General features: G+C 46.8%; 1 protein-coding gene across 1 annotated transcript in view; it reads left to right on the top strand.

Moving 5' to 3' along the window:
* The window catches only part of WDR90 (WD repeat domain 90), a 55,646-nt gene extending 32,751 nt beyond the window's left edge, over positions 1–22,895 (top strand). The window contains exons 23-43 of the mRNA XM_075899214.2: positions 357–518; positions 838–966; positions 3,503–3,636; positions 3,754–3,794; positions 4,303–4,434; positions 4,849–5,034; positions 6,116–6,216; positions 7,245–7,347; positions 7,894–8,015; positions 8,438–8,597; positions 9,025–9,215; positions 10,277–10,445; positions 10,772–10,883; positions 13,028–13,199; positions 15,301–15,423; positions 15,679–15,859; positions 16,364–16,494; positions 17,616–17,759; positions 19,228–19,347; positions 20,159–20,243; positions 21,895–22,895. Coding sequence (XP_075755329.2) covers positions 357–518; positions 838–966; positions 3,503–3,636; positions 3,754–3,794; positions 4,303–4,434; positions 4,849–5,034; positions 6,116–6,216; positions 7,245–7,347; positions 7,894–8,015; positions 8,438–8,597; positions 9,025–9,215; positions 10,277–10,445; positions 10,772–10,883; positions 13,028–13,199; positions 15,301–15,423; positions 15,679–15,859; positions 16,364–16,494; positions 17,616–17,759; positions 19,228–19,347; positions 20,159–20,243; positions 21,895–22,052 — 2,856 coding nt within the window. The 3' untranslated portion in view covers positions 22,053–22,895. The remainder of the gene's footprint in view (positions 1–356; positions 519–837; positions 967–3,502; positions 3,637–3,753; positions 3,795–4,302; positions 4,435–4,848; positions 5,035–6,115; positions 6,217–7,244; positions 7,348–7,893; positions 8,016–8,437; positions 8,598–9,024; positions 9,216–10,276; positions 10,446–10,771; positions 10,884–13,027; positions 13,200–15,300; positions 15,424–15,678; positions 15,860–16,363; positions 16,495–17,615; positions 17,760–19,227; positions 19,348–20,158; positions 20,244–21,894) is intronic.
* Positions 22,896–26,195: the final 3,300 nt, after the last annotated feature.

Here is a 26,195-nt window from a genome sequence, read left to right as displayed (position 1 = left end):
GTGCATCCACATTAGGGAAATCTGTCTCGGACTAATTTCGAGGCTTCCCTGCAGTATAGATGCACTATTTCAAAATAAGCTATTTCTGAATATTTCTTCTGGAATAGCTTATTCTGAAATAATTATGCAGTGTAGATGTACCCTTCATCAGGTGGCTTGAGAAGATTAAAGGGAGCAGAGAGTGAAATACACTTTTCTTCTCCTCTAGCTGCCTCAGACAATAAAGCTTTTGGGGAAATGGTCTAAAAATATCCTCAGATTATGCAGAAATTACTTAGAATTCCTTGCCATTTGGCTCACTTCCCTTGGAACTGTTCACTCCAGAAACTGGTATTCAATAGCTTCTTGCTTCACAGCTGCTGAGGCTAGATGTTAGCATCTTGGACTTGGATAGCACCAGCTTGGACTCTGCTCTGAGACTCTGCTTTGCTCCTATGCCTGTTGGCCACCTCTTGGTATCTACTTCCTCCAACAAGGTCCTTGTGCTTGATGCCAAAACTGGGCGCTTAGTCCGAGAGGTAAGGAACTTGGGAAGCAGATGATCTGTGTTGTATGTGTAACCCTTCTACCGGGTAGGCCTGGCAGTAACCAGGGCTGGGTTCAATATCTTCCGTGTCTAGAACAGCTGGGCATCTCTGTCCCCTCTCCCTATTGTTTGAAACTTTATTTTATCGGAAGAGGACAAAAGTATTCCTTTGAATAAACCCCCGTTTCCCCTGTTTCCAGTTGGACATCGTAGACAACCCATCCTTATGTTTCTGTCTGTTCAGGCAGTGACTAGGTCTGCTGATGGAAACAGCCAGTTTAGCTAGCAGTGACAATGTCTTGTCTTCAAAGGTTTCTCGTGTGCACAAGTTGTCCTGTTCTTCATTGGCACTGAGCGAGGATGCCAGGTACCTACTGACTGCCGGTGACAGGGTTGTCAAAGTGTGGGACTTTCAGATGAGGTTCGACATCAACTTTCAGGTACTGTACACCAGGGAAAAATCAGCATCACCTTCCACTATGAATGCCACGTAGTCCTTCTGAGCAGAAAGCAATAGTGCAGCTAACCTCCCCCACATTGGTTTGTCAGTGGCCCTCAACCTTGATTTGTCAGTATTGAGCCATGATTCCTAGTTTTATATAATGAGACACGAATGGAGAACACTAAACTCATTCCACTTAGTAATAATACTTAGTATTTCTGCAGCATTAAGTAACTCTCAGCACACCACTATCAAGGACATAGATAGGCAAGCATCACCCCTTTTACAGATGGAACAACAGAGAGCAATGGAGTGGCTTATTCAGTCACACAGGAATTGGGCAGAGCCAGGATGAGGACTCAGGGTATGTCTACACTACAGCGCTAATTCGAACTAACTTAGTTCGAATTAGTTAATTCGAACTAAGCTAATTCGAACTAACGGATCCAGACTAAAAAACTAGTTCGAATTAGCGTTTTGCTAATTTGAACTAGCATGTCCACATTAAGAGGACCCTGAACCGGGGTTAAGGATGGCCAGAAGCAGTGCCAGCAGGGCATCAGATGAGGACTTAGAGCGTGGAGCTGCTGCCTCAGGCTAGCCGAGGGCTGTGCTTAAAGGGACCCGACCCCCACCCCGGACAGACAGTTCTCAGGGGTGCCCCGCTTGCAAAGCAGTCCTGGCTTGGAGTGCCCTGAGTGCCCACACTGGGCACATCACAGCACTCGGCCATCAGCCCGGCTACACTTGCCGCAGGCTGCCATCTGGGGAGAGAGGGCAATTGGGGGTCTGCAGGAGAGCTTCCACCCCCAGAAGCCCGCAGAGCCAGCCCAGTCCTCCCCATCGGGGGCTCGTACCCCATTCCTCCCTCACCTCCTTCCACTTACCCTTCCCTAGCCCCCCTTCCTGATGTACAAAATAAAGAAAACGTGTGGTCAAAAATAGAATCTCTCTTTATTGAACAAAACTCGGGGAGACTGGGAAAAGGAGGTGGGAGAGGGGAAGAGAGAGGGTGGGAGAGGGGAGGGCAACTAAAATGATCAGAGGTTTGGAACAGGTCCCATATGAAGGGAGGCTAAAGAGACTGGGACTCTTCAGTTTAGAAAAGAGGAGACTTGAGGGGGGATAGGATAGAGGTCTATAAAAGCAGGAGTGGGGTAGAGAGAGTGCATCAAGAAAAGTTCTTCATTAGTTCCCATAATAGAAGGACTAAAGGACACCAAAGGAAAGGAATGGGTAGCAAGCTTCAAACTAGTAACAGAAAGTTGTTCTTCACAAAGCAAAGAGTCAACCTGTGGAACTCTTTGCTGCAGGAGGCTGTGAAGACTAGAACTAGAACAGAGTTTAAAGAGAAGTGAGATAAAGTCATGGAGGTTGGGGCCATGGAGTGGTATTAGCCAGGGGGTAGGAGTGGTGTCCCCGCCCAAAGTTTGTGGAAGGCTGGAGAGGGATGGCACGAGACAAATGGCTTGGTCACTGTCTTCGGTCCATCCCCTCCAGGGTCCCTAGGGTTGGCCGCTGTCGGCAGACAGGCTACTGGGCTAGATGGACCTTTGGTCTGACCCAGGATGGCCATTGTAAGCTCAGGGCTCAGGGTCGGGGGTCTCAGTGGACCCCCTTGATTTTCATGCACACCTGCTCCTGGGTGGCCAGGCTGGCAGCTCTCCTGCCCTAGACGGCCGCTTTCCTGTGCCTAGTGCGGAGGTCGTGGATGAGGTCCACGATGTCCGCACTAGACCAGGCGGGTGCCCGCCTCTTGCGGTCCCGGGCAAGCTCCCGGGAGCCCACCAGCCTGGTCCCGGGAAGAGGGGGAGGGCTGGGGGGCATCGGGTGGCTGGCTCGAGCTGTGCCAGGTGCAGGGTCTGCTAGCTGGGTGCTGGCAGGCTTGCACCTGGCACAGGCACCGTAGCCAGCCCGTGCCCCTTTAAGGGATCCGGGGCCGGGAGGGAGGCATACGAGTTTCCCTGGTGTTGGCCAGAGTGGCCACCAGGGAAAGCTGGGAAGGGCTAGCCTCCCACTAGTTCGAATTAAGGGGCTACACACCCCTTAATTCGAACTAGTAAGTTCGAACTAGGCTTAGTCCTCGTACAATGAGGTTTGCCTAGTTCGAACTAAGCGCTCCGCTAGTTCGAATTAAGTTCGAACTAGCGGAGCGCTTGTGTAGCGCCTATCAAAGTTAATTCGAACTAACGTCCGTTAGTTCGAATTAACTTTGTAGTGTAGACATACCCTCAGGTTCTTCCCTTTTTCAGTTCCTTTGATCATTCCTCCATATCAATGTGACCTCATTAAAGAATGACCCCAGGACTCGTCTGTGCAGGCCTGACACACGCACCCTCATGAGGTGCATAACAGAACCCTGTATTATGTTTCCGATAAAGTACCATAACTATAGACCAATACTAAAGAGCCTTTTCTGAGAAGGCCCTTATCTGTGCCAAGGGGAACAGTGAATGGTCCAGAGAGCCTGCAAAGGGGTAGCAATTGAGTATTGGAAGTACAAGAGATATCCTTGTGTTCTTTCTTTCTCCCAGGCATATATAGGCCACTCAGAGCCAGTGCGACAGGTGGCCTTCACCCCTAACCAGCAGCATGTCATCAGCATTGGAGATGCCATCTTCCTCTGGGACTTCCTTGCTGTGTCCAGACCAGAATCACCCAAGGCTGAGTAAGAGCGCTACAGTGCTTCATCACCTCTCATAGCCATGGGAATGCTTTCCATCATTCCCCTCTCTGTCCTATTCTCACCCCCGTCGTTGTAATGCTTGTCTCCTTACCTTTCCAGCGTTCATCCCTATGTTGAATCTCTTGTGCCTCCCAGAGCTGGTGAGTTGGCCTCTTTCATCTTGTTACACATTCAAACACATTTTTTCTACAGCTGTTTTCAGGAACTGGTTATAAATGAGATTTTAGCTCCTTAGTCAAGGACACCTGAACATTAAGAATTAATTCCCCATTAGTACTGGAGCTTAATCTGCTGTTTGAAATCACCAGTTGATTAGTGTTTCCTCTTGTCACAGACACAACTTCTAGAGAAGGCCAGGGCAAAATGGGTCAGCTTTAGGTTAGCTGATAAATTTCTTCTGCATCTCTTCTGTCTCTTACTCTTCTTCCTCCTCTTCTCTGTTCCCTTAATCCCTCTTGCTTTTCTCTATCCACTGTCTTCCTGCTCACCTCTCCCTGTCTCCCTTTTCTCTCCTTCAGAGGGTAAAGGAAAAGGCATCTGTAAATGACTTCATCTGGGAATGAGGAAGCTGGAGAGCTGAGCATATTGGTAGTGCTGTTGCCTCGGCCTGTCTTCAGAGGAATTACCCAATCCCCTTTTCTGTTCCAGAAACCAGTTCTGAGAAGCTAAAGGATTTTACATCCAGTGCCAATGAGAGACCCCGCCAGTCAGCTCCTCTTCCATCTCTGGCCTCACCACCATGTCTGGACATCAGCTCTATCCACCAAGCAGGATGTGATGGTGAGAAGAGGAATGTCTTGTAAAGAAAGGCTTTGTTAGGGAAAACTCCTCATTATAATTAAACAGCTGCCCTGGCTCCTTTCCTTCCACCAACACCTACCTCTTCCTGGAGGTTGAGATGAGCAGCACAGCACCATCCTTTCCCAGCCTTGTACTGTCTGGTAATTCTTGGTGCCGCTTTTTCCCTTGCCCCAAGTTCCATCCATTGAACTGGTGACCAGATATTTCCAAGAGTGCTGTGAATACGTCTGATCTCTGGCTCTTGGGTGAATGCCCAGATTTTCCCCATGGACAACAGGAAAATCCTGCTTTGCTTTGTAACCTCTCTGTAATTGAAGGGACAGCCACTTATAAAAGAAACCCTGGGAGGCACAGAATAACTCTCCCCTCATTTCCACCAATGTTCCTCTACAGATATATTCTCTGACTCAGATGAAGGGGAGGAAGCAGATCTGAAATGTGGTAGCAGAGAGCCTGCTGATGGCAACAAAAACCACTCAGCCCTTGTCATGGAGGAGCCAGTCAAGAATGAGGAGCCTCTTGTTGGGAGGCCCAAAGTGAGTCAGGAGTGTTCGAGGTCTCCCAGTCACTCAGGACATGGTAAATCAAGGGGTGTTCTGGGCCTTTGAAGAGCTTCACTCCTTGGGGGAGTACATAGAGCTTTCGCCTGCAAGGCAGTGTGCTACTAGCAGTAAAGTAAATGAGGGACAACCCATGAAAATTAGACACAAGTGGAATGTGTATGTTGCATTCTGTACAATATCTGTAGTAATACTGATGGCCTGCACTGGATTTCTGGGAGGGATGTGATTTAAACCAGAAGACCAAATGCAGTGTATGCTCCTAGAATTCCTGCATGATATTTTCCTTTTGGATGTAGTTTGCCACAGGAATAATGGGAGGGAAATTTGTTTTGGTCTCTGTGACCATTTGTTGTTTCTCTGTCTCCCTCCCCAGTCTGTCCCCATCTCTGCTACTGCTTCTAAGCACGCAAAAGTCCTTTCCGCCATGTAACCTGTCTCTGCTTTGAAGTTGTGCTTTCCATTAAAGCTTTCAACGTGCCTATTAATAGAAACACAACTTCAGAGTTGCTCCAGCTTATGGCTAATTGCCAGAGGCATGAAGCTGCCAGTGCACAAAGCCTCAGGCAAAATTTGTCAGAGTTTCCATTTAAAAGTAAGCCAGTGCTTGTCTCACTATAAAGTCATGGTTTTCTATTTGCTGTGCCTGTTCTCCTCTAGTACTGATGCCCATAGTGCACAGTGTGGTAGTACTTTAAGTTTGTGGGTATCTGTCACCTTGACAAAATGACAGAAATGGGTTAGTAAGCTATAGCCTGTCTTTGTCCCTGGTATGCTGGCATGTTCCAACCAGGCAGGAGACTGAGTGGGAAAATATGTTTGTGTATCTCTGTGGCCCTGCTCCTGGTGCAGCCGTTTGCACCTGGTAAGAGTGGGTGTGAATGTTATATTCTGACTGGGTCATTTTACGCCTTCTCTTTGTACCAGTACAAATGACTGTGCAGGGCAATGGCAAATCCAGCCTCTGTGTGTGTCTGTGTGTACACACCAGCTCAGCATCCAGAATGTTGTTAAACCAAAACATTAACTGATCTCGTTGCTTGAGATGCGCCACCTCATTTCCGTGAACAAAGTTAGACTTATTTTATGTTCTGTGTTAGAATCTAGAAAAGAGACCAAAGGACCTGAACCCCAGCAACATATCCGCCCCGATTCCTACAGGCACTTTAATCCTCGCTTCAAAGCATCTGCGCTCCCCAAGGTAAGAATTGCCTCAGTGCAAAGAGCAGGAAAAGTTGGTTTGGTTTGGTTTGGTTTGGTTTGGTTTGGTTTGGTTTTCCTAATGTAGCTTCCTTTCTGTACCTTAAACAATGGAAAGGCTTTTGTGACTCCCATGTTTTAGAAAACTCTTAATACTAGCCTCACTTCCTATTATGATCACGGATGAGTTGATTATGATCTTTCCATAAGTGGTTTGAGGTGAACATACATTTCAGCTCAATCCTCCTCTGCTTTCCAGCTCCTAGACTTCTTCCCTTAGTACTGCTTGCTAACTCTCTGGATCAGTGGTGGGCAACCTGTCACAAGCCATTTTGTTTATTGTTGCCCATGCAGAGTTGCCAGAGTCTGCTGGTTTTAATCCACATACTTTTGTAATATCGATAGGAAAATACTAACTCGCACATAAAGCAAGGACTCATGAAGTGAGGTGCCTGCTGATCGCACACAACATTGTGAGAGATGTGCTCTCCTTCTGGATCCAGTCCAAGTGCTGCTGTGGTTCTGTTGACAGATCCTGCAAATTTTAAGTACACAAGTGCAGTTAGCAAAACTGCCCCCTCCTAGGAGACCGATCTTACGGCCCTCTGAAATGAAGAAGGGACCATTCATGCGGCCCACTTGTTGACCTAGGTTGTCCCTCACTGCCCTAGATCCCCTATCCATCATACAGCTAATCCCTTCTCCCTTATTTCCAAGTGGGGTAAGTAAGCATCTCTGTCAGTGAGTCAGCACAACTAGTACCTTCCCCGGAGTGGAGTGTTTTGGGGCAGCGCTGCTAATCTATTGCAAGATGCTAGTTTACATGTGTATCTGGAAGAGCATATACGTCTGGTTTAGCTGCTGTGGGTTTTCATGTACATATAACTATGAAAGTGGGTGCGCATGAGTTTGTCTGTTAGACACTGTGTATGTGGGTGTGTGGTAGTTCCTGTAGAAGTATTGAGAATTGAACTGAAATGGAGTATCCTGTCCAAAGTGGTCTTGAACCAGCATCTCTTTTCTTTGCAGAGTACCTTGTATCCTCCAGCTGGTAACGAGGGCCTGAAACTAAAAGCAGTCATTGGCTACAATGGGAATGGAAGGGGGAATATGGTCTGGAACCCAGACACAGGTACTCTAGGACTCAGGCTTCAGAGAAGTGGGAGTATGTGTCCCAACACCTCTGTAATGGCATGTCAAATGTGCAAACATTGCATAGTCAGACAAGTTAAATCGTCTTGTTGCCGTGAGAGCTTCACTTTGCAGCACTGAGTTTATTTTGTACCATAAGGGACCCTTTTTATGTTGTATCAGCAAGTGCTGGCTGATGCAGGTATGTTGGAGCATCCTGTTAGCAAAGTATTTTCCAGACTTGTTCAGCTCATTTGATATCAGGGAAGAGAGCTGGTTGTTTTTATAGGCCCTCTCTTTTCTGTGTCTGAGGTGCTGTGAGCCGAACAGAGATTTCTACCTCTGCCCACTCCCTGTTTGGAAGAATACCCTATGACCTGTAATGGACAGTCCATTCACTCTTAAGGCTTTCTAGACAGAAGAGTTAGTTTCACTTATTTAATTATGCCATGTAGGTTAGACACAGCAATGTATGGATCTGTACACAAGGCCTCTGTGTAGACCTTTCCTGACCTCATATCCCTCCTCTTCACACTGCACCCACTAGGTTTTTTTGCCTATACCTGTGGCTGCGTGATTGTGGTGGAAGACCTGCACTCAGGATCGCAGCAGCATTGGCTTGGCCACCCTGAGGAGATTTCCACTTTAGCAGTCAGCCACGATGCCCAGGTACAAATGTCTCCTTCTGGAGAAGCTCCGGTGTGAATATATGTACAATTTGCCTTTGACTGGATGGACTTTGCTGAATGAGTTCCTGTGTGTATCTGTTTCCTCTTCTACCTGAGGTGCTTGTAAAGCCCACTGCATTGAGACTCTGGGTTTTAGAGTTAAAGCATGCGTGTTCTAACCCTCATGCCCTGTTTGCAGATAGCTGGCATGCTATATGCATGAGGCCAAGAAGCTTTCAGTGTTCTCCTATGGTGTGTTTTTTCATCAGGCACCCTCATCCTTATGAATCTACAGAGTTTCCTCTTACCATCTGTATAAGTTCACTTCTGGTTTAATGGCTACTCAGGGCTTGTTGGCTCTCCTAGCACACCTATGTAATTTGGTATTGAGTTCCCAGTGGTGATGTATTATTGTTTTACCAGGTTCTCGCCTCTGCCTCTGGCCAAGGGAATGGAGGCTCGCGCTGTCAGATCCGCATCTGGAATGTACAGGATGGCACTTGCCAAAAAGTTATTTTCCATCATGAGACCCAAGTGCAGGCTATGGCATACTCTCGTGATGATAGGCTCCTTGTTACACTAGGTGAGTCATCTGAACCTGTAGCTATGAGGTTCCCTTGTAGAGGGTGTCTCCAGGACTATCAGCTGGTATAAAGGTCTCTTGAGGGTGTGGTGTCCACAGAGTTGTCAGGTGCAATGACATCACTTGGTGCATATAGTTAGGTGGTCAAGTTGCTGTTACATTGTCACTTGGGTTGCTGGATATCTCCAGAACGTACACATGATGGGATAGCATCATTTTTTGGAGTCTGTTCTGTGTAAGATCACTAAGTTGTGTTAGGATTTGACATAAGGGAAGTTGGTAGTACACGTTTAAGCAAAGAGAGTTCAAGTTTAAGTTGTGTCTGTTAAACTGGGGGAATTCTGATTAATTTACTATGAAAATGTACAATTTATATGAAATTAAAGTGACATTCTGAAGTTCTTACAGTCACCCATGTCATATGTAGGGGATTACAGTGACCGGACCCTCGCCCTGTGGAACACCCATACATATGACCTAATGTCATCCACCCGCTTCTCAGAACCGGTCCACGAGGTGGCCTTTAACCCTCTTTCTGCTGGTGAACTTGCCTGTGTAGGGAGGGGAGCAATGACTTTCTGGCTAATGGAGCAGGAGGGAGCTGATATCAGTCTCAAGGTACCCAGAATCACAGCATTGTAAGGCTTCGTAATAATAATTCCATCCTTCAAAAGCATTTGCAACCCTTCCCAGCTTGCTGTCGTCTACACACTTTGTAGGCCAGGCGTGGGGAACCTGTTTTGTGTTGGGGGCTGCTGACTCACAGAAAAATCAGTTGGGGGTCGCATACAAGTGAGAAGAAAAGAAAAGACAAACCCTCACTGACATGGCCCCCGACTGAGGAGAGACTCCCCACATTGCCCTCGCACCCCAGAGCATAGGGGAGCCCAGGCTACTAAATTTCGTGTGCTCCAGCTCCTTGGTGGGGCAGCGGGGTGACTGGAGCACCAGTGCGGACTCGGGGAAGCCCTGAGCCTCGGGGGCTGGATCCAGGCAAGCTGGGAGCTGTATGCAGCCCTCGGGCCTGAGGTTCTCCACCCCTGCTCTATGCCATTACCTAAATAATTGATGAAGACACTGAACAGAACTGCACCCAAAACTATTCCCTGCAGGACTCCAGTTGTGGCTGAACCACTGATAGCTACTCTCTGTGAATGGTTTTCCAACCAGTTTTGCACCCTCCTTGTAGTAGGTCCATGTAGGTTTGCATTTCCCTATTTTATTCATGAGAGAGTCATGTGAGACAGTATCAAAAGCCTTACTAAACCCAAGATCTACCACACCTATCACCCTCTCCCATCCACAAGGATTATTACCCTATCAAAGAACGCTATTAGGTTGGTCTGACATGGTTTGTTCTTGACACATCCATGTTGACTGTTACTTATCACTTTATTATCTTCTATATGTTTGCAGATTGAACAGCTAGACTTTTTTTTTTCTATTTGTCAGACTTTGCCTTCTCTTCTTTTAAAGCCCACACAATGTATATGAAAGGCTCTGCCATTACTAGCTGTGCCAGTGGTGGGAGCGATTGGTTTAGTGATGCAACTCCTACTGGTGGAGACTAGTTTTCAGTTATTGCTGAAGTATTGGCTGAACTAACTTAATTTGGGGGTGGTTTTTAAAAATAAACTATCATGATCTCTCTGACCCTGTTGCTTTCGGTTGTGTGACAGGTTCATAGAGCCCCCATCCCTGATATGGTTGGGCTGGTGGAACTGACATCTCTCTGCTACAGTGCCAACTACCTCCTGTATAGTGGGACCAACACAGGCCAGATCTGTGTGTGGGACACACAGACCAATCGCTGTTTCATGACTTGGGAGGCTGATGAGGGTGAGATTGGTAAGTACAGATGCTGCTGGCTTCTGAGGGGATTGCGTCTTAAATTCAACAGATTTGAGAGGAAAAAAGAATGTTGAACCATGATTCCAGCTGTTTTTCAGTGCTCAAACACTGAGTCACTGACAGATGCTAGTCACTGACAGTACATTTGAGCCACAGTTGGTACTGTCCCCACCCTTCCTGTACAGTTGCTCAGAGGCCTTGAGTTCAAACATCTGCTGGTGGTGCCACTCCTCCTCCTCCAAACATTTACCAGGGAACTTAGTTGGTAGAGTCCATCAGTCCCTTTACAGTGATCAACAAGCATTTCCTTTCTGGTGTCCTAGGTGTGCTGCTGTGTTGTGGCAACAGGCTGGTCAGCGGCAGCAATACCAAGCGAATCCGACTGTGGTCAGTGGCAGCTGTGCAGGAGCTGAGGCTGAAAGGGTCTGATGCCAGGTGAGGTGGCCTGTGTATGCAGTGTGCAGCTCACGTTTGTGCTGAGATACATAGCTACTCAGTCACTCCCTGCACATACTTTCTCCTTCCTTGTGTACGTCCTGAACACAGTAGGTGGTATTTTTTCACGAGCAGAAGTAGGCTTTAGACTGACCTATACAATTGCTTCCTCTTGTCCATCAGTTCTCAGCTCCTCCTCTAAAATCCTGTGACTTCTGGTTCATTAGGTCTGGATTTTTCTTGGAATTCAAGGTGAAAATGTTTGGCTGTTTCTTTCTTATCCTCGTCTGAAGAGGTTGGGATCTAGAACATCTACAGTTCTCTTTGAGTATGTCTCTGACAACCCAGGTATCACATTTTTTAACCAGACACAATTAGCATTTTCTTTATTGGCGTATTTTAGCACATCCAGATAGGTAGTTAATCCTTGAAAGGCTTAAAGAATATTCCATCTCCTTACTGATCATGTCACTTGGAATAGACATTCTTGATACAAGTTGGGATCTACCTGGTCCTGGATAAGGGATTTTGCTGGACCAGGGGAGATCCTATCTGGCCCCAGGTACCAGTCTCCCCGGCCTTAGCCTGACCACCGGCCTACGGACTGGCTCCCCTTCCTGCCGTCAGCTCAGCTGCCAAGCTCCCAGCACTGCTGGGCAGCCCCACTGGCATCTTGCTACCCTGCCAGCCTGCAGGACTTCTAGCCACCAGCCCTCCACCAAGATTTCTCTGGTCTTGGAACATCCGTGGTCTGGTCGCCAGACCAGAGAGTCCCAGTTTAGAGGGGTTCAACTTGTACTAAAAATGTTTGAAGATACTTTTCCTGATTTCTGTCTTGGTGATCTGTAAAACCTCACTTAGCAGGAAAGAGTCCTGAATTTGCTTATACTGTCTTGGAATACTGCATCCCTTGCTGACCCTTTAACAGCTGTGATTCCCTCTCTTCTCAGCGAAGTCTATCCCAGAATGATGTGAGGTCACCATCCTCTTTATTACAGAAGTTCAGCGTATGGAGACTAGAGCTCTTAGCATGCAATATACCATCCTGATCTGAGCAGCCTTCTCATCTCCCTGGGTTGTACTTCTGTCTTTGTCTTACTTAAGTTTTTATAGGGCATGTGTCATGATTGCACCTAAGCATCCTAAAGGCAAACTCAGTCATGGTATGCTTTATGTTCAAGTTAGGTGTAGCCTCTGAATGCCCTATTAACTACTATGTTCCTCAGCGGGGCCAAGCTTTGATGCCCCTTTCTAACTGAAATTCCAAGAAGGAAATCGTCACTGAATTCCTTTCTTCAATTTGCCTGTCAAGACTTGTAACTCCTGCAGAATGACTCCAGCAGGAAGCCTGCTATTCAGTCAGTTTTCTGCCATGTAGTGATTTGTCCCAGCCTTATATAAAACCGCTCATTTTACTCTTTCACTAACATGTTAGTTGAACAAGACAATACTGAGCTAACGTGTCTGCTCTACAGTTCAGCACTCTTGCGTGTACTTTTGGCTTGTTGGAAAACCAAGTCGGCCATAGTAATCTTGTTAAACTAGACCATTCAGTCAGCTAGCCTTTTTGCAGTACAAGCATTTGTTAAATATCTCTGAACATGTCAACTCTTCTCTCTTTCTAAGTTATTTTTTTACATGTGAAATACTTTGGGTCAAAGTAATCCTCTTACAGCTTCTTTCCTGTTTCTCCCTGAGAGATGGTTATGCTGTATGCTTAAAGGTAGTCACTAGCTGCAGTTCTAATGAGCCCCTAACTCTAGTATCGAGGGGTATGTCTACACTTGTAATGAGGAGTAACAATAGTCTGAACCAAGGGGTTTGGTTCGAACTAACGTGTCCTGGCGTGTACTTTTACTTTCGAAACAGCTGGCATTCGGAGTAACGTGCCGGTGAGATCATGCTAATGAAGCACGGGATATTTAAATCCCCGCTTCATTGACTATTTCGAATGCCTGCATTTACATCCTAGCTCGAACTAGGGTGCAAGTGTAGACATACTCCAGGTGCCATGTATGTATTTAAGGGTAGCCATGCTATCCTTAAGGCGGTCCCATGAAGGTGGGATAATGATTGTTCTCTACCAGCTAAAGGGGGTAGCTAGTTGTTTTGTATTATTCACTCTGGACTCCACTTTCCCCCAGGTCTAGCTCCGTCCTTTTGGAACACGAGATAACCCTGGATGGGACGATAGTCAGTGCAACCTTTGATGACTCTCCAGATATGGGAATCGTGGGCACCACTGCAGGAACACTCTGGTACATAAACTGGGCAGAGAGCAGCAGCATCCGACTAATCAGTGGACACAAGAACAAGGTGAGAGGGCTTGGAAGGGGGCACTTGTGCTGTAGGGGAGCACATGCTCCAAGTGCCATCTCAGCCTGAGGTGCAATGCACTTGGAGGATGCTCACACTGCAGAAGGGCTGGCTAGTCCCAACTAAGAGAAATTGCACCCTGGAGCCTTGACTAATCCATGGGCTCTGGTGTGAGTGCTGTCACGGATATCTAGGCAATGTTGCCTAGTGAATAGAGCACTGGACTGCCTCTTCCTCAGTTTCCTCATCTGTAAAATGGGGATGATGATACTCTTTTATACTGCACCATGAGATCTATGGATAGAAGAGCTAGGTAATACTGTCTATGCCAAGAGAGTAAGATAATCTTGTGGCCTAAGCAAAGGACTCGAAAGCCAGGAAATATGAGTTCTCTTTCCTGTTTTGGTAGGACCTTGGTCTAGTCAGTTAACTGCTCTGTGTCCTGTAGTAAAAGAGGGGCAATTCTGAGGCATCTCACCGAACCTTTGAGACTCATTTATGAAGGACCTTGGAAGCTTGGATGAAAGGCACTTCGGAAGTGCACTGTTACATATGAGTTAGACTTCTCTAACGGGTAAAACGGTCTTTTGTCCAGAGCTCTAGAAAATGAGTTGGAAGGGTGTCAGTCTTGATGCTACATGTGTGCCACCAAATAAAGTTTTCCCTGATAGAAAGAGAGGGTGATTATGGGGTAATGGGATCTGGAGACTTCCCTTCGGAGAACTTCATTCTGGAGCAAGCAGACAGAACTTTGCAGTTATGGTTCTAAGTTTCCATTTTAGCTCCAACTAATTTTAATTACCACTGTCCCCCAGCTTTCTTTAAAAACCTTCCTTCCTCTCTGAAATTCTTGTGCGCGGTTGTCAGCCGACGGTCAGGGCAGTGTGTGTGTGTATGCTTCCGAGAAAAGGTTTAACGTCCGTTTCTTTACTGCTAGGACCGGGGTCCCGTCGCAGAGGGTGGCCAGCAGGCCAACAGACGCCCCGTTATATAGGAAGAGCTTATTACACCTTAGATTTTAACTGCTAGAACACAAAGTTCCTTCGCAGCGGGCAGCCTGGGAAAGGCTGGAAAGGTGCCCCAACGGATCTTGTCACCTGGGAGTGACACAGATCCAAACGCCCAAGCTCTCCCTATGTCTGTCCCTTTATGACCGGCTGAAGTTCTTTTAAATTGTGCTTGGTTCTGTTACAGCAACTGAAGGAGTCAGGTTAAAGCTTAAACAGTTACAGGTTTATTAAAAGACTTATAAAAGCATATGGTTACAATGGCTATTGCTCTATTTCTTAAATGCTAACAAATACAGATTTTAAAAATGGTTACAAAGAAAATAAAGATAGAAAATAGAAATAATGGTACCAAGTGACAGCTTAATCTTTAAAGAGCTCTAAGTCTATGTATATATATACTTAAACAAAGGACCACATCCAGGTACAATTTTTACCCCTTTCTGTGCCTCTCGACTCCAGCGTGTCAGGCCAGGGCCGGTCTCTCAATTCCTAGGAAAGACGAATACGAGGTGGGCGTCCCCTTGGAACCTCGGGAGATCAAACACCAAACCCGACCAGCAGATAGATGGTAGATTGACACTCAGAGAAAATGCGCTGCTGGACCCATCTATATACCCCTGGGGGCCCGTATTCTCTTTCTTATCTAAGATGCCGAATTGTACTGGTCCGTTTTGTGGCGCCAGTTCTTACAAGCAAGTTTCAAGTTAATTTACACTTGCAAGAGAGAGAACTAAATTGTGAGCACTAGACATTTTTTTACTGGGCGAGAGATTCCTCCCCCCGTGGATGGATGTGTGTTCGTATCAATATGGGTTTGAGTCAAGGGCACTCCTTGGCAGCCTCTTGGTCAGCAATTGGTGTATCTCTGTTTACAGCCATTCACGGTCACAGCAGCCTGGGCCTTCTGCTCTGTGTGCCCTGTATGCTCCAGGCAAGCAAAAATGGATGTTACAAGGGGGTTCCCTGTCTGGCTACAGCGGTCTCCTACGAGAGAAGACTTGGGTTGGGGCAAGGGAGACTGTGAATGAGGTTGGGGCAGATGTGCAACTTGCTTTGGCATTTGTGGAGTGCCAGTCCCTTTGTTGCTGCAGGTGAATGAAGTGACCTTCAGCCCTGGTGAGTCTCACTGTGCCACGTGTGGGGAGGACGGCAGTGTGCGGGTTTGGTCTCTGGCCAGCATGGAGCTGGTGGTTCAGTTTCAAGTGCTGAATCAGGTAATCATTTAGAGTATGTTGAAATCCTGTGTTGTCTTCATAGCAGCCACTGTCTGCTGCGGTGGGATCTCTTTGTGCTCTCTGAATGAACTAGAGTTGGGAGACATATTTGTAACTGAAGGTTTTAGTATGACATGTATGTAGATTAGCAGTATTCACATGTCTTCATTGTGTGGGAGTGGAGGAGTAATCACACACACCACCCTGGAACATCCTGCTACTTCTTCCCATGTCTCTAATCTTGTTCCTTTGCAGAGCTGCCAGTGTCTGGCCTGGAGCCCTGTCCTCCTCTCCCATGGTGAGGCTGAGGGTCAGCATGTTGTGGCAGGGTACAGCGATGGCACCATCCGTGTCTTCAGCATTTCAAGGACAGAGATGGAACTGAAAATGCATCCTCACTCTGCTGCTTTGACTGCAATTTCCTACTCCGTGGATGGTGAGATCACATGCTATTTTCTATACCCAATACCATGGTGTTACTTCAAGGAGCATAGTTTGTCTATGCAGCTCGGTTTCTCTGTGCTTGAAGGAGACCTGTCTAACCTCCAGCCACTCCAGATATTGGTGACTCTGCCAAGGCCCCAGGCCAGATTCTGAGCTGAAGAATTGAAGTCAGTGAAGGTGTGGCAGTGGACACCAGATACATGTCTAGCACCCTGTCATCCTGGGTATGCTCCAGGCAAGAGCTTTGGTACAGCTCGGGGACTTGGCACAAAATGAACTTTTTTCTGCTCAAAACCCATGCAAGCCGTTTCTCCGAAGCGATGTCTTAAACTGAAGTAAATGTGCCTGAGTCTTCTCATTTCACTTCTTCTCTTTCACCCCCAGAGCCAGATCCTTCCAGCCCCAGCCTTGAGTCAGGCATTCCTGCAGGCTTCCCCTTTGGCCTTTTCTCCATCTGCAGGAAGTTGATTAGCTCTCTCCTCTTCCTCTTCTGCAGGAGAAATCATCTTGTCTGGAAGCAAGGATGGGCTGATGGCTGTCAGCAGCCCTCGCACTGGAATGACCATTCGGGTCCTCATTGACCACAAAGGATGCCCCATCACTGTCATCCAGTGCACAAAGAAACAGGTGAGGCTTGAGCCCAGCTGCCATGGCACTCTTATGCTCGGGCACAATGCCCGTGCTCCACAGCCTTCCAAAGTGGCAGATGTGAGGACAGATTAATTACTGAGCTGCTCTATTTACTGTCTCTATACATATTTTCCTCCCCCGGCACATGCCAGCTCCACAGAATCTTGTTTGTTTGTTTGGTTTTTTGTTCGATTGTTTGTGAGTATCTTGGATAGAGTAAAGTCAAGTATGAGAGGATGCAATAGTAGTATGGTGCACCCACGGGAGCTGAACGTCTATTCACCTATGGCTGTTCCCTTGCTACCAGAAGTAGCACTTGAAGCTCCAGAGAAAAAGTATCCACCAGAAACTGTGCCAGTGGAATGGGAGAGGGAATTTGGTGCTTTTATAAAGGAGACCATGATAGCGCTGGCTAGAGCCAGCACAGTGTGGTTAGATGCTACATATTCTCTGCCAGTGAACAGTCTGAAGCAACCCTGAGCATAGAGAAAACTATGCCGCAAATTGCTGTCCTTTTGATTGTATGGACACCCACTGAGCACCAGTCTGAGGCACCAAGCCTGTTTCACTTGTGATAAAATAGACTTAAGCACAGTTCTTCAGATGGGAAAATCTAGGGGTGTGTCTAGACTACAGGGTTTTGTCGACAAAACTATACCTGCGTCTAGACTACCACCGCATTCTGTCGACAGTAAGTCGACAGAACGCAGCAGTTTTGTCAATGGCGGTAAACCTCATTCTTCGAGGAATAAAGCCTTTTTTCGATAGTACTCTGTTGAAAAAAGGCGCTATTGCATGCAAACTGCTTGTTCAAAAGAGAACGTCTAGACTCTCTTTTTAAAAAGCGGCTTGCTTTGTCGACAGTACTGGTTGTAGTCTAGATGCTCTTTTTCAACAGACACTTTGTCGACAGTATCTGTCGACAAAGCCTCTGTCGAAAAAGGCATGCAGTCTAGACGTACCCTACTACATTAACCCTCTGCCATTAATCCTCTGCTCTCTAAGATTTAGTGCAGATAAAGTTTTGCCCTGTCACAGTCTAGTAGTTCTCAGCTTGAAAACTCTGCAGTGTTATTGCTTTGTCAGTCCAGTCATAACTGTGCTGTTATGTTCTATAGTACCATGACTTTGGCGTTGAAGGTGGAGAACTCTGGTTGGCTGCAAGTTCAGATCGACGAGTCAGTGTCTGGGTCTCTGCCTGGCTGAGGGATAAATGTGAGCTCATCGACTGGCTAAGCTTCCCAGCTCCTGCAAGCCCTGAGGTAAGATTAAACCTGATTGACTTTATAATAATAATTTAATAGCTACAGCCACAAGTAGAGCTGATCCCTCCATCGCACTTGCACTATTATCTATTTCTGCTTACGAACAGTTAGCCAAGAGGTGCATGTGTATAAACAGAACCATCCTTGATTTTGAATCTTCCTTTAAGATCACAGTGTCCAACATGCTAGCCACTAGCCACATGAGGCTATTTGGCTGGTTGAATATGGCTAGTTCGCCATAGCAGTAGCCACTTATAGTTGGACACCACAGCAAGGTAGATTTGCAATATGAATGCAACACTACGTAACTGCTGAAAGGGTATTCATTTTGTAGTATTTCATTTCAAAAATTACATTTGCAAATAATTGGTATACTATATAATAATAATAGTGTAATATAAAATACAGGGCCAGGGTTTTTCTGACTATATGAACCAGGAGTCAGCAAGGTCAGTATGCAAAAAAGGGCTAATCACAGGATTTCTGCTATCTTGGTTGCTCAGAAATATCATGAATGTTCTGATCTAGTAGCCTATGTTGCATGGGTTAATATAGCCCAGGTATGTCCATTCCAATTCTGTCTTATACACAGAGCATCCTATGTGTCTGGCACTTCAAAGAACATTTAGCCAGGGTCCCTGACCAGAACTTCTGCCCCAAATTAGATACAAGACTTGGGACATTTGAGACATGATACAGTGAGGAGATGGATATAAGAAGGTTTTGGAGAAAGTGGAGGAGGATCCTTGCTGTACAGGAAGTGGCAGCATGGAAGTGGTAGGAGAAGCAGCAGCTCATCAGATTTTCAAAGCTCAGCCAGTCCTGGATACTGCTTTGACAGATTCAGCAATAAGTCCAGGGATACCATTTGAAGTGTTTTTGATACTCAAGTGTTGCATGCACTGTGCATGCAATGAGCTATCCAATTGAGTTTTCGTTGCCATGAATTGGAATAAGTTTTATTGTTTCAATTGCGTTGGTGTCCAATTGGTGGATTGGATCTCTTGGAAATTATTTTCACTCACTGTGAAATTAACATCCTTATTCATATTCATGACCTACTCCAGTATTTGAACCTAGTTCTATAAACGATATGGGGCAATATTTAGCATGTTAGACCCTACTGTGGTAGGATCGTATGTGTAAGATCATATAATATGATCCTACCAGATATGATCCTAGCTCTGTATGTAACAAAAACTCATGTTACATGTCCAGGTCGATATACATTTGTTCTTCGTTTGTTAACAGTGAGCACATCCGAATTGGAGTGCCGCATAAGAACAGGGGCAAGTTCCTCCACAAGATGAGTGCCATAGTGCAGTAGGTCACAAGCTTCTTCTGCTGATAGATTCAGAGAGGAAGTCCTGACCCACCTAAATGCTCTCCTTTTTCCCAGCATGCCTTGCAGAAATAAGTGGGGAGAAGTTAGTGCTAATTGTCTTCCTTTTTGTTCCCTTCCTAGGCCCCTAGCAGCTGCCCTCCTACTCTGGCAGCTTTCTGTCCTTGGGACAATGGTACTGTGGTGTATGTTGGCTTTGGGATGCAGAAGGAGATCCTCTTTTACAGCCTACGCCAGAAACAGGTACGCAGTGTCTTCTCTCTCCAACTTGCCATCCTCAGTGGGGCAAGTTCATGAGAGGCATTACAAGTTGCTACCAGTTCCCCTGCGCTGATATTGGAAAACTGGTGTTCACTCTGGGCACTGAGTCCAGCCTTAGCTCCTGGCGAATTACACAAGCAGAAATAGTAGGACAATGTGGCTCTCCTCTGCCGCTGGGCTTTAGAAACCTGAAAGCCAAACAGATGTAGCCTGGGAATGCTGCAATGAAAAGTAGCTATGAAGCTGGAGTGTCTCTGACACACCTGGCATACAGAATAATTGATGGGTGGTAACAGTCGAACAGCTGAAATAGAATGAAACAGGGTAAGGGGGGTGGCAGACTCTGTCTAACAGACAGTTAACGTTACCAGCTTTTCACTGCCAGAAACCTCTTTAAATCCAACCTGGCTCACCAAGGAATAGAAGGGGCTGCTAGGCCCAAGACTGAGCTGCATCCATGAAGCTTGCAAAGCACCTGGTGCTCTGTTGTTTGCTTTCATGAACATGAATATTCTTTGAGGTAATAATTTTTATTGGACCGGTTTCTGTTGGGACTAGCTTGAAAGTCTGAAGTCTGCTCTGGAAACAAATAGCTGGGCCACTTCCTGAGCTGAGGGGGTGCTGTGCAGCTGTCAGTGCGGGAGAAGTCCCTACTGTGGTAGGATCGTATGTGTAAGATCATATAATATGATCCTACCAGATATGATCCCAGCCAGTTTCTCACAGACTGTCAGTTAATGGCTCTGTTCTGCTGCACGTTGCTGGTGTCAGTGTGTCTCTTGCATTCATGCAGGTAGTTGAGAAGATCCTCTTGCCGCACTTTGCCACATCGCTGAGCCTGTCTCCAGCAGCACGCTTCTTGGCTGTAGGCTTCAATGGTAAGAGTCCCAAGGACAAGCGGAGGTCGAACATTGCCATGCATGGACCCCCTCCTTCCTGGCATACTGCTAACTGGCTGAACCAGGAACACCAGGTCCCCTATGATTCGGGAGGTGTCTCCCATTCCCCGTGTCTGCGTGAACAGCTGAGTCTTTCTTGTGACCAAACACCCCTTCCAGCATACCCCTTCTTTATGTGAAGGAACAGCCTGCGGGAGACAGGGATTTGCCTCTGTCTCTATGAGCAGGATGTTCTTTAATCTGGCAGAAAAAGGCATCATGAGATCCCACGGATGAAAGCTGATGCTAGACAAATTCGAACTAGAAATAGGCACCATTTTGTTTGCAGTGCAGGTAATTAGCCACTGGAACATCTTGAGAGATGAGGAGGATTCTTCATCTCTCAGAATCAAGGCTGGGTGCCATCATGAAAGAAATGCTCTCTCTCAAACAGAGGTTATGGACTAGATGCAGAAATTACAGGCTGAGGCTTTCTGTCCCGTGTTATGCAGGAGGTTGGGCTAGATGAGCATATTGGTCCCATCTGGCTATAAAATGTATGCAGCTACGTCCTCCTCCTCTTTGAGAACGCTTCATTAAATTGTCCCCTTGTCTATAAGTTTGCCAAGAAAGCTCTAAATGACGCAGTATCTCTATGTGCATGTTCTGCAGCATATGCACTGTAGCCTGTCAGTCTGACACACAGCATGACACTGCCAGTGTCACACCCCCTCAGACTGATTACCAGCTACTAATTACCTGCTTGCTCGTGTTAGCAACCCTTCCACATCTCAGAGCTAATCAAGGAGCAGTTTCAGTGTGTGGGGGAAGGTTTCCTTACAAACGCAGGGCAAAATGGTAATTATCAGTAAACAGAGCAAAACAGAATAAAACTGATGCAAGTTGGAGCTTTTGCTTTACTAGAGGGCCTTGTGCACAAAGAAACTGCCTTCGACTGTCAATCCTGCTGCCTCCCCTGTCCCACAAGCACCCATCTGTGTGTCTTTATGTATGTCCACAGCATAGGGAAAGTGACTCAGCCCACCTGTTCTTGAACCCTAAGCTTGCACAGGGCGCAGGAGGGGGAAAGATCAGTCCATGGAACTGTGAAAGAATCCCTAACTCTTTCCCATCAAGGTCACCATTTCCAACCCTAGCCAGCTTAGCAGTGACCTAATGTGTTGTTGCCTGATGGATGTTTGACCCCTGTGAAAGGAGGGGGTGGGGATGGGGGTGGGAGAGGATCGCTGTGTCATTTCAGCTCCTCTTAGGAGTGTGCAGGACAAAGAAAACTGCAGCTGTGGTTGGCTCTAATTGCCCTCCAGGAGGCCAGTCTCCAATGAATAAACGTGGAGGCTGAATTATCCTTAGAGATGGCCCCTCCCAGTCCTAGACAAGAAACATTGAGCAGAAGCAAAGGGTTGTTGTGAGAGAGGTTGCCCCGCTGCTGCGCCTGGTCTGTGGATAGAGATAGTTGATCTCCTTGGCTGTCATGCCCTTCCCAAAACAGAATGTACTTTGCTTCTAGAACTGGAAAGGGTCTGCAAGGGGACTCTGCTAGACCACGTAGCATCCTGGGCCTGCTGGCTTTTCCATGTGACAAAGGGAGTGGGTCATTTCTAAGCCTGGTATGTGACTGCTTGTTCCACAGAGCGTGTACTGAGGCTGATTGACTGCAAGACAAGAGCAGAACAGGACTTTGTGGGACACGACGACTCCGTTCACCTCTGCAGATTCACGCCTTCTGGCAAACGCCTCTTCACAGCTTCCTACAATGAAATCCTGGTGTGGGAGATAATGAGCCGATGAACTGAGCAAACTTGGCTCCTACCAGAGTTGAGGTTTTCTAAACAACACTTTTACTGCAGCATGAACCGAGGAAGATAGTGTCGAGAGAAGTGTTTTCCTCTGTCTCAGACTGCTAGCAACTGAATAAATCTGATCCAGACCCTAGCAATCCTCAGTCGCTGCTGGGTAGTAATCCTCCTACAGCGCCTCTACCAGCCATTTTGAGCCAGTTCGCAAGGCACAGCGCTCAAACTACCCAAGCATTGGGATTGGTTGGTAATTAATCATCAGTCTAATTCTGCTTTAACACGCAAGCTTACAGATTGTGAAACGTGTGAGGAGAGTATCCAAATCAGAAAGGGGACCCTCACAGTTGGTACCTTCTGGGCAGTCTAAGCAGAGGCTGAGAATTGAACAGGGCAAGAAGACTGGTTTCCTCTCACTCCCCATTAGGAGTGGGCCACTAGTTCCGGACTAAGGCACACTGTGATGTCAGGGAAGGGAGGTTCTTGCTGTCACTGCCTGTGCTGTGTTCTGTGGTTAAATAGAGGATCGTCTCCAGGACTGTCCAGCCCGCGTCTTTCACTCCTTACCATCCCTTGCAAAAGAAAACAAACCACATGCTAACAAGACATGGCTGTACCTGGGCCTCTTTCTGTTCTCATGCTCCTTCAGGGTTTTAATTCCTAGGCTCTCTGTACCTGATGCAGATACATGGCTTTTTTATTTATAAATTATCGGGACCCACTGGCTGTCATTCTATATGTAACATAGTGCTGATTTTTATTGGGAAGAGTTTTGTATTGGTTTTTATAAGCTGTATAGTTCTTAAATAAAGGTGTTGGTTTGATTTTTCTGGCTTGTTGGTTCACTCTATTTTCTTGACATGTCTGTAGCTTTTCTAGTGGAATCTGCATGTCACAATGCAGAGCTGTTACCACCAATCAATCAATCAATCTCTCTCTCTCTCCCCCCTCCCACCTCCCAAAAGGGTGCCTGCTAAACCTTTCACTCTACAGCTAGGAACTGAAATGGGGGGGGGGAATCCTTTCCCAGAATCAAATCTAATGAAGCAGGGCCTCTGTCATCCTCACTCATTGCTCTTTGCAGCTGCTTTGGCACTGAAACACATCTAAGAAAAATGGGGCCTGTCTGAAACCTCAGTTCCATGAGGAACCTGTTTTGGTTTCAGGGGAGGAGTTGACATGTCCTGCTTTGGGAGGTCAGAGTGGAAACTAGAAGGCTGTCTTCTGGCTTTACAACATAGCATATATGTCTTGGCACCTAATCTTAATCAATCAAGCTTAATGTTTCAGGTGGCATGTTGATCAACAGCTGTCAAGAGCACCCCGCCACCCACCAGAATTGAGTAGGGCACCAGTGAGTGTGTTTTAGTGGGTGAACGTGGAATTCACAACTAACACTGGATGCTGTTACAGATGGGTTGTCCGGCTAGAAAAACTGCTGGCTTGTTGCAGCATGGCAAATCTTATGTACCTGAACAAGCAGCAAACATAGCTTTGCCATACCCTGGCAACGAGAAAAGACAATCTGCTGACGCTGTCAGGAGCTGAGGCATCAGGAGTAAATATACTGGCAAAGGAAATACGGTGTTAAAACCAAACAATTGTTCAAAGGCCTACTAGGAAAAACTGCATTATCCCTTAGAGAGAGTGCTACTCTGGTCTGTCTGTGCAGGTGCTGCATGTTTGAACAGCAGACATTCTAAAGCAGTTAAATTGGTGGGGGAAAGGTGCTCCTTTCAGCAGTTTTCCATTCGTTGGGACTGCAAATACCTCCCAACAGGCATGAGTGATGGGCTAGTAGTGGATGGGATGGTGGAGTTCATTTGTGACTGCAAAACAAGCTAAAATAGTAGCAACTGTGCAACAGAGAGGACTTGCATTGGCAACTTCCCAGCATTCTGAGTGTAGTCTTTAATTTGCATCAGTCCCATTCATCAGCAATCCCTCAAGGTCAAGCATAGGCTCTTTCATAAGTTTTCTTTTTCATGGGTCCTGTGGTGATTGAGGATTCCGATCCTTGACCCACGGGCCTTTTTTGGCAGAGATTGCAGGTGGTGTGGGAAGACAGGGTTAAGCCACAATTGCTGCATGATAGTTGTTTGTCTTTTCTGGCATTTCTCTGTGACCAGGGCACAGTGGTTTTCCTTGACAGTGGATATTCCCTCTCTGATAGGTAACTGGTGAAGACTTATCTTGGGCTGATACACCATGTGTCATATCTCTTGATAAAAGCAGCGAGGAGTCCTGTGGCGCCTTATAGACTAACTGAAGTGTTGGAGCATAAGCTTTCGTGGGCAAAGACCCACTTCGTCAGATGCATGTAGTGGAAATTTCCAGAGGCAGGTATAAATATGCAGGCCAGAATCAGGCTGGAGACGACAAAGTGGATCCAATCAGGGAGGAAGTGGACCTCATCCTCTACATGCATCTGACGAAGTGGGTCTTTGCCCACGAAAGCTTATGCTCCAACACTTCAGTTAGTCTATAAGGTGCCACAGGACTCCTCGCTGCTTTTGCAGATTCAGACTAACACGGCTACCCCTCTGATACTTGACATCTCTTGATGTTTATTTTGAGGGTGTTTTTAAAGCATTTCTTTTAGACTCCCCATTTCCTTTTTCCTTTGGTGAGTTGGGTGTACAGCAGTTCTTTCGGTAAGCGCATCTCAGGTGTGCGCACAGAGTTTCCGTTCCACCTCAGCCAGTGCTGGGCAATCAGGGCCTCAGCACTGAAGATGTTGGTCTTTGTGAGGACACTGACATTAGAATGATGATCCTACTTTATTTATGTTGAGGATCTTCTGAAGAAAGTGCTGGTGCTGGCATTCCAGGTTCTTCAAGTGCTTTCTCTAGGTCACCCAACTCTCACAGCCATAGAGGAGAGTTGAGATTGCCAATGCTTTACAAATTAAAAGACTAGTTTGTTTCTGATCTTGTGATTGTTGAACACCTGGTAAGAAAGTCTGCCAAAGGCAAGACTGACAAAGCGGATTCTGTGCTGAAGCTCAGCATTTTTGTCTCCCCTTTGAGAGATGACTGCCAAGGTAGGCAAAGTACTCTGTATTTTCCAGTTCTTCTTTGTCAGTGTAAATCTTCCTGGCTGAGGCTGATGATTGACCAGGGACTGGATGGTGGAGAACTTTTGCTGATGTTTAGAGTTAGCCCTCAGCTTCTGTAAGCTTGAGAAGATCTAAAAAGAGCCCTTAATTGCTTCTCTGAGTGTACAACTACAGCACTATCATGTGTGTACTGGAGTTGAGTTATTGTTGCTGATATTTTAGTTCTAGCACAGAGATGAGAGGTTGAAGAGGTTGCTGTTAGTCCGATATTGGATGCCTGTGGTAGACCGTGTCGGGTTAATGTTTTCATAGCTGCTGAGAAAAAGGTAGATGCCTACATACAGCCTGGATGTACAGCAGTTCAGATTAAGGATGTTAACTAAGGGTTAATTGACTAGTCCCCAGTAGTCAATGGAATTTCCATTGACTACTGGATAGGCACTTCTTTGAAATGTACAAAATTCCTTCTTTGAAATGTACAAAAGTCCTGCTGACTCCGGGCTGCATGGGGGTGCGCCAGCTTTGAAACGTACAAGAGACCCCCGCGGGGGCTCTTATACACTTCAAAGTGGAGTGTCCTCATGGAGCCTGGAGTCAGCAGGGCACTCGAGTCCCCCACTGACCCCGCTGGGCTCCATGCAGCGCTGCCAATTTGAAATGCCACGCGGAGCCCTGGGGTCAGCCAGGGACTCCCTAGCTGATCCTGGGCTCCACGCAGCATTTCCCCAGAACCCAGGGTCAGCTGGGGGCTCCCCAACTGATCCTGGGTTCTGCAGAAATGCCGGGATCAGCGCCACGTGTTGCTACCGTGGCAGCGCCACGCAGCTGAGCCTGGGCTTAGCTGTGCTATGCTGCCACTTTGAAGTACCCCCTCTTGCCCCCCTTTGCTGATGGGGGAATCAACTAGTTGACTATCTGATAAGCATTTGCTTATCAGATAGTCAACTAGTCCTTAACATCTTTGTTCAGATGACACACTGCTCTCAGGCAGACCCACTGCACAGGATGAAGGCAGACATCTGGTCATTGGATGAGTTTGACAATGGTGATCAATTAGCTTAGGTAGCCAAACTTTGGCAA

This window comes from Pelodiscus sinensis, chromosome 15 (assembly GCF_052426305.1).
Source record: "Pelodiscus sinensis isolate ZL-2025 chromosome 15, ASM5242630v1, whole genome shotgun sequence".
Classification (NCBI taxonomy): domain Eukaryota; kingdom Metazoa; phylum Chordata; order Testudines; family Trionychidae; genus Pelodiscus; species Pelodiscus sinensis.
The sequence above is the reverse complement of the archived record's forward strand: the minus strand, read 5'-3'. Positions and strand labels throughout refer to the sequence as shown.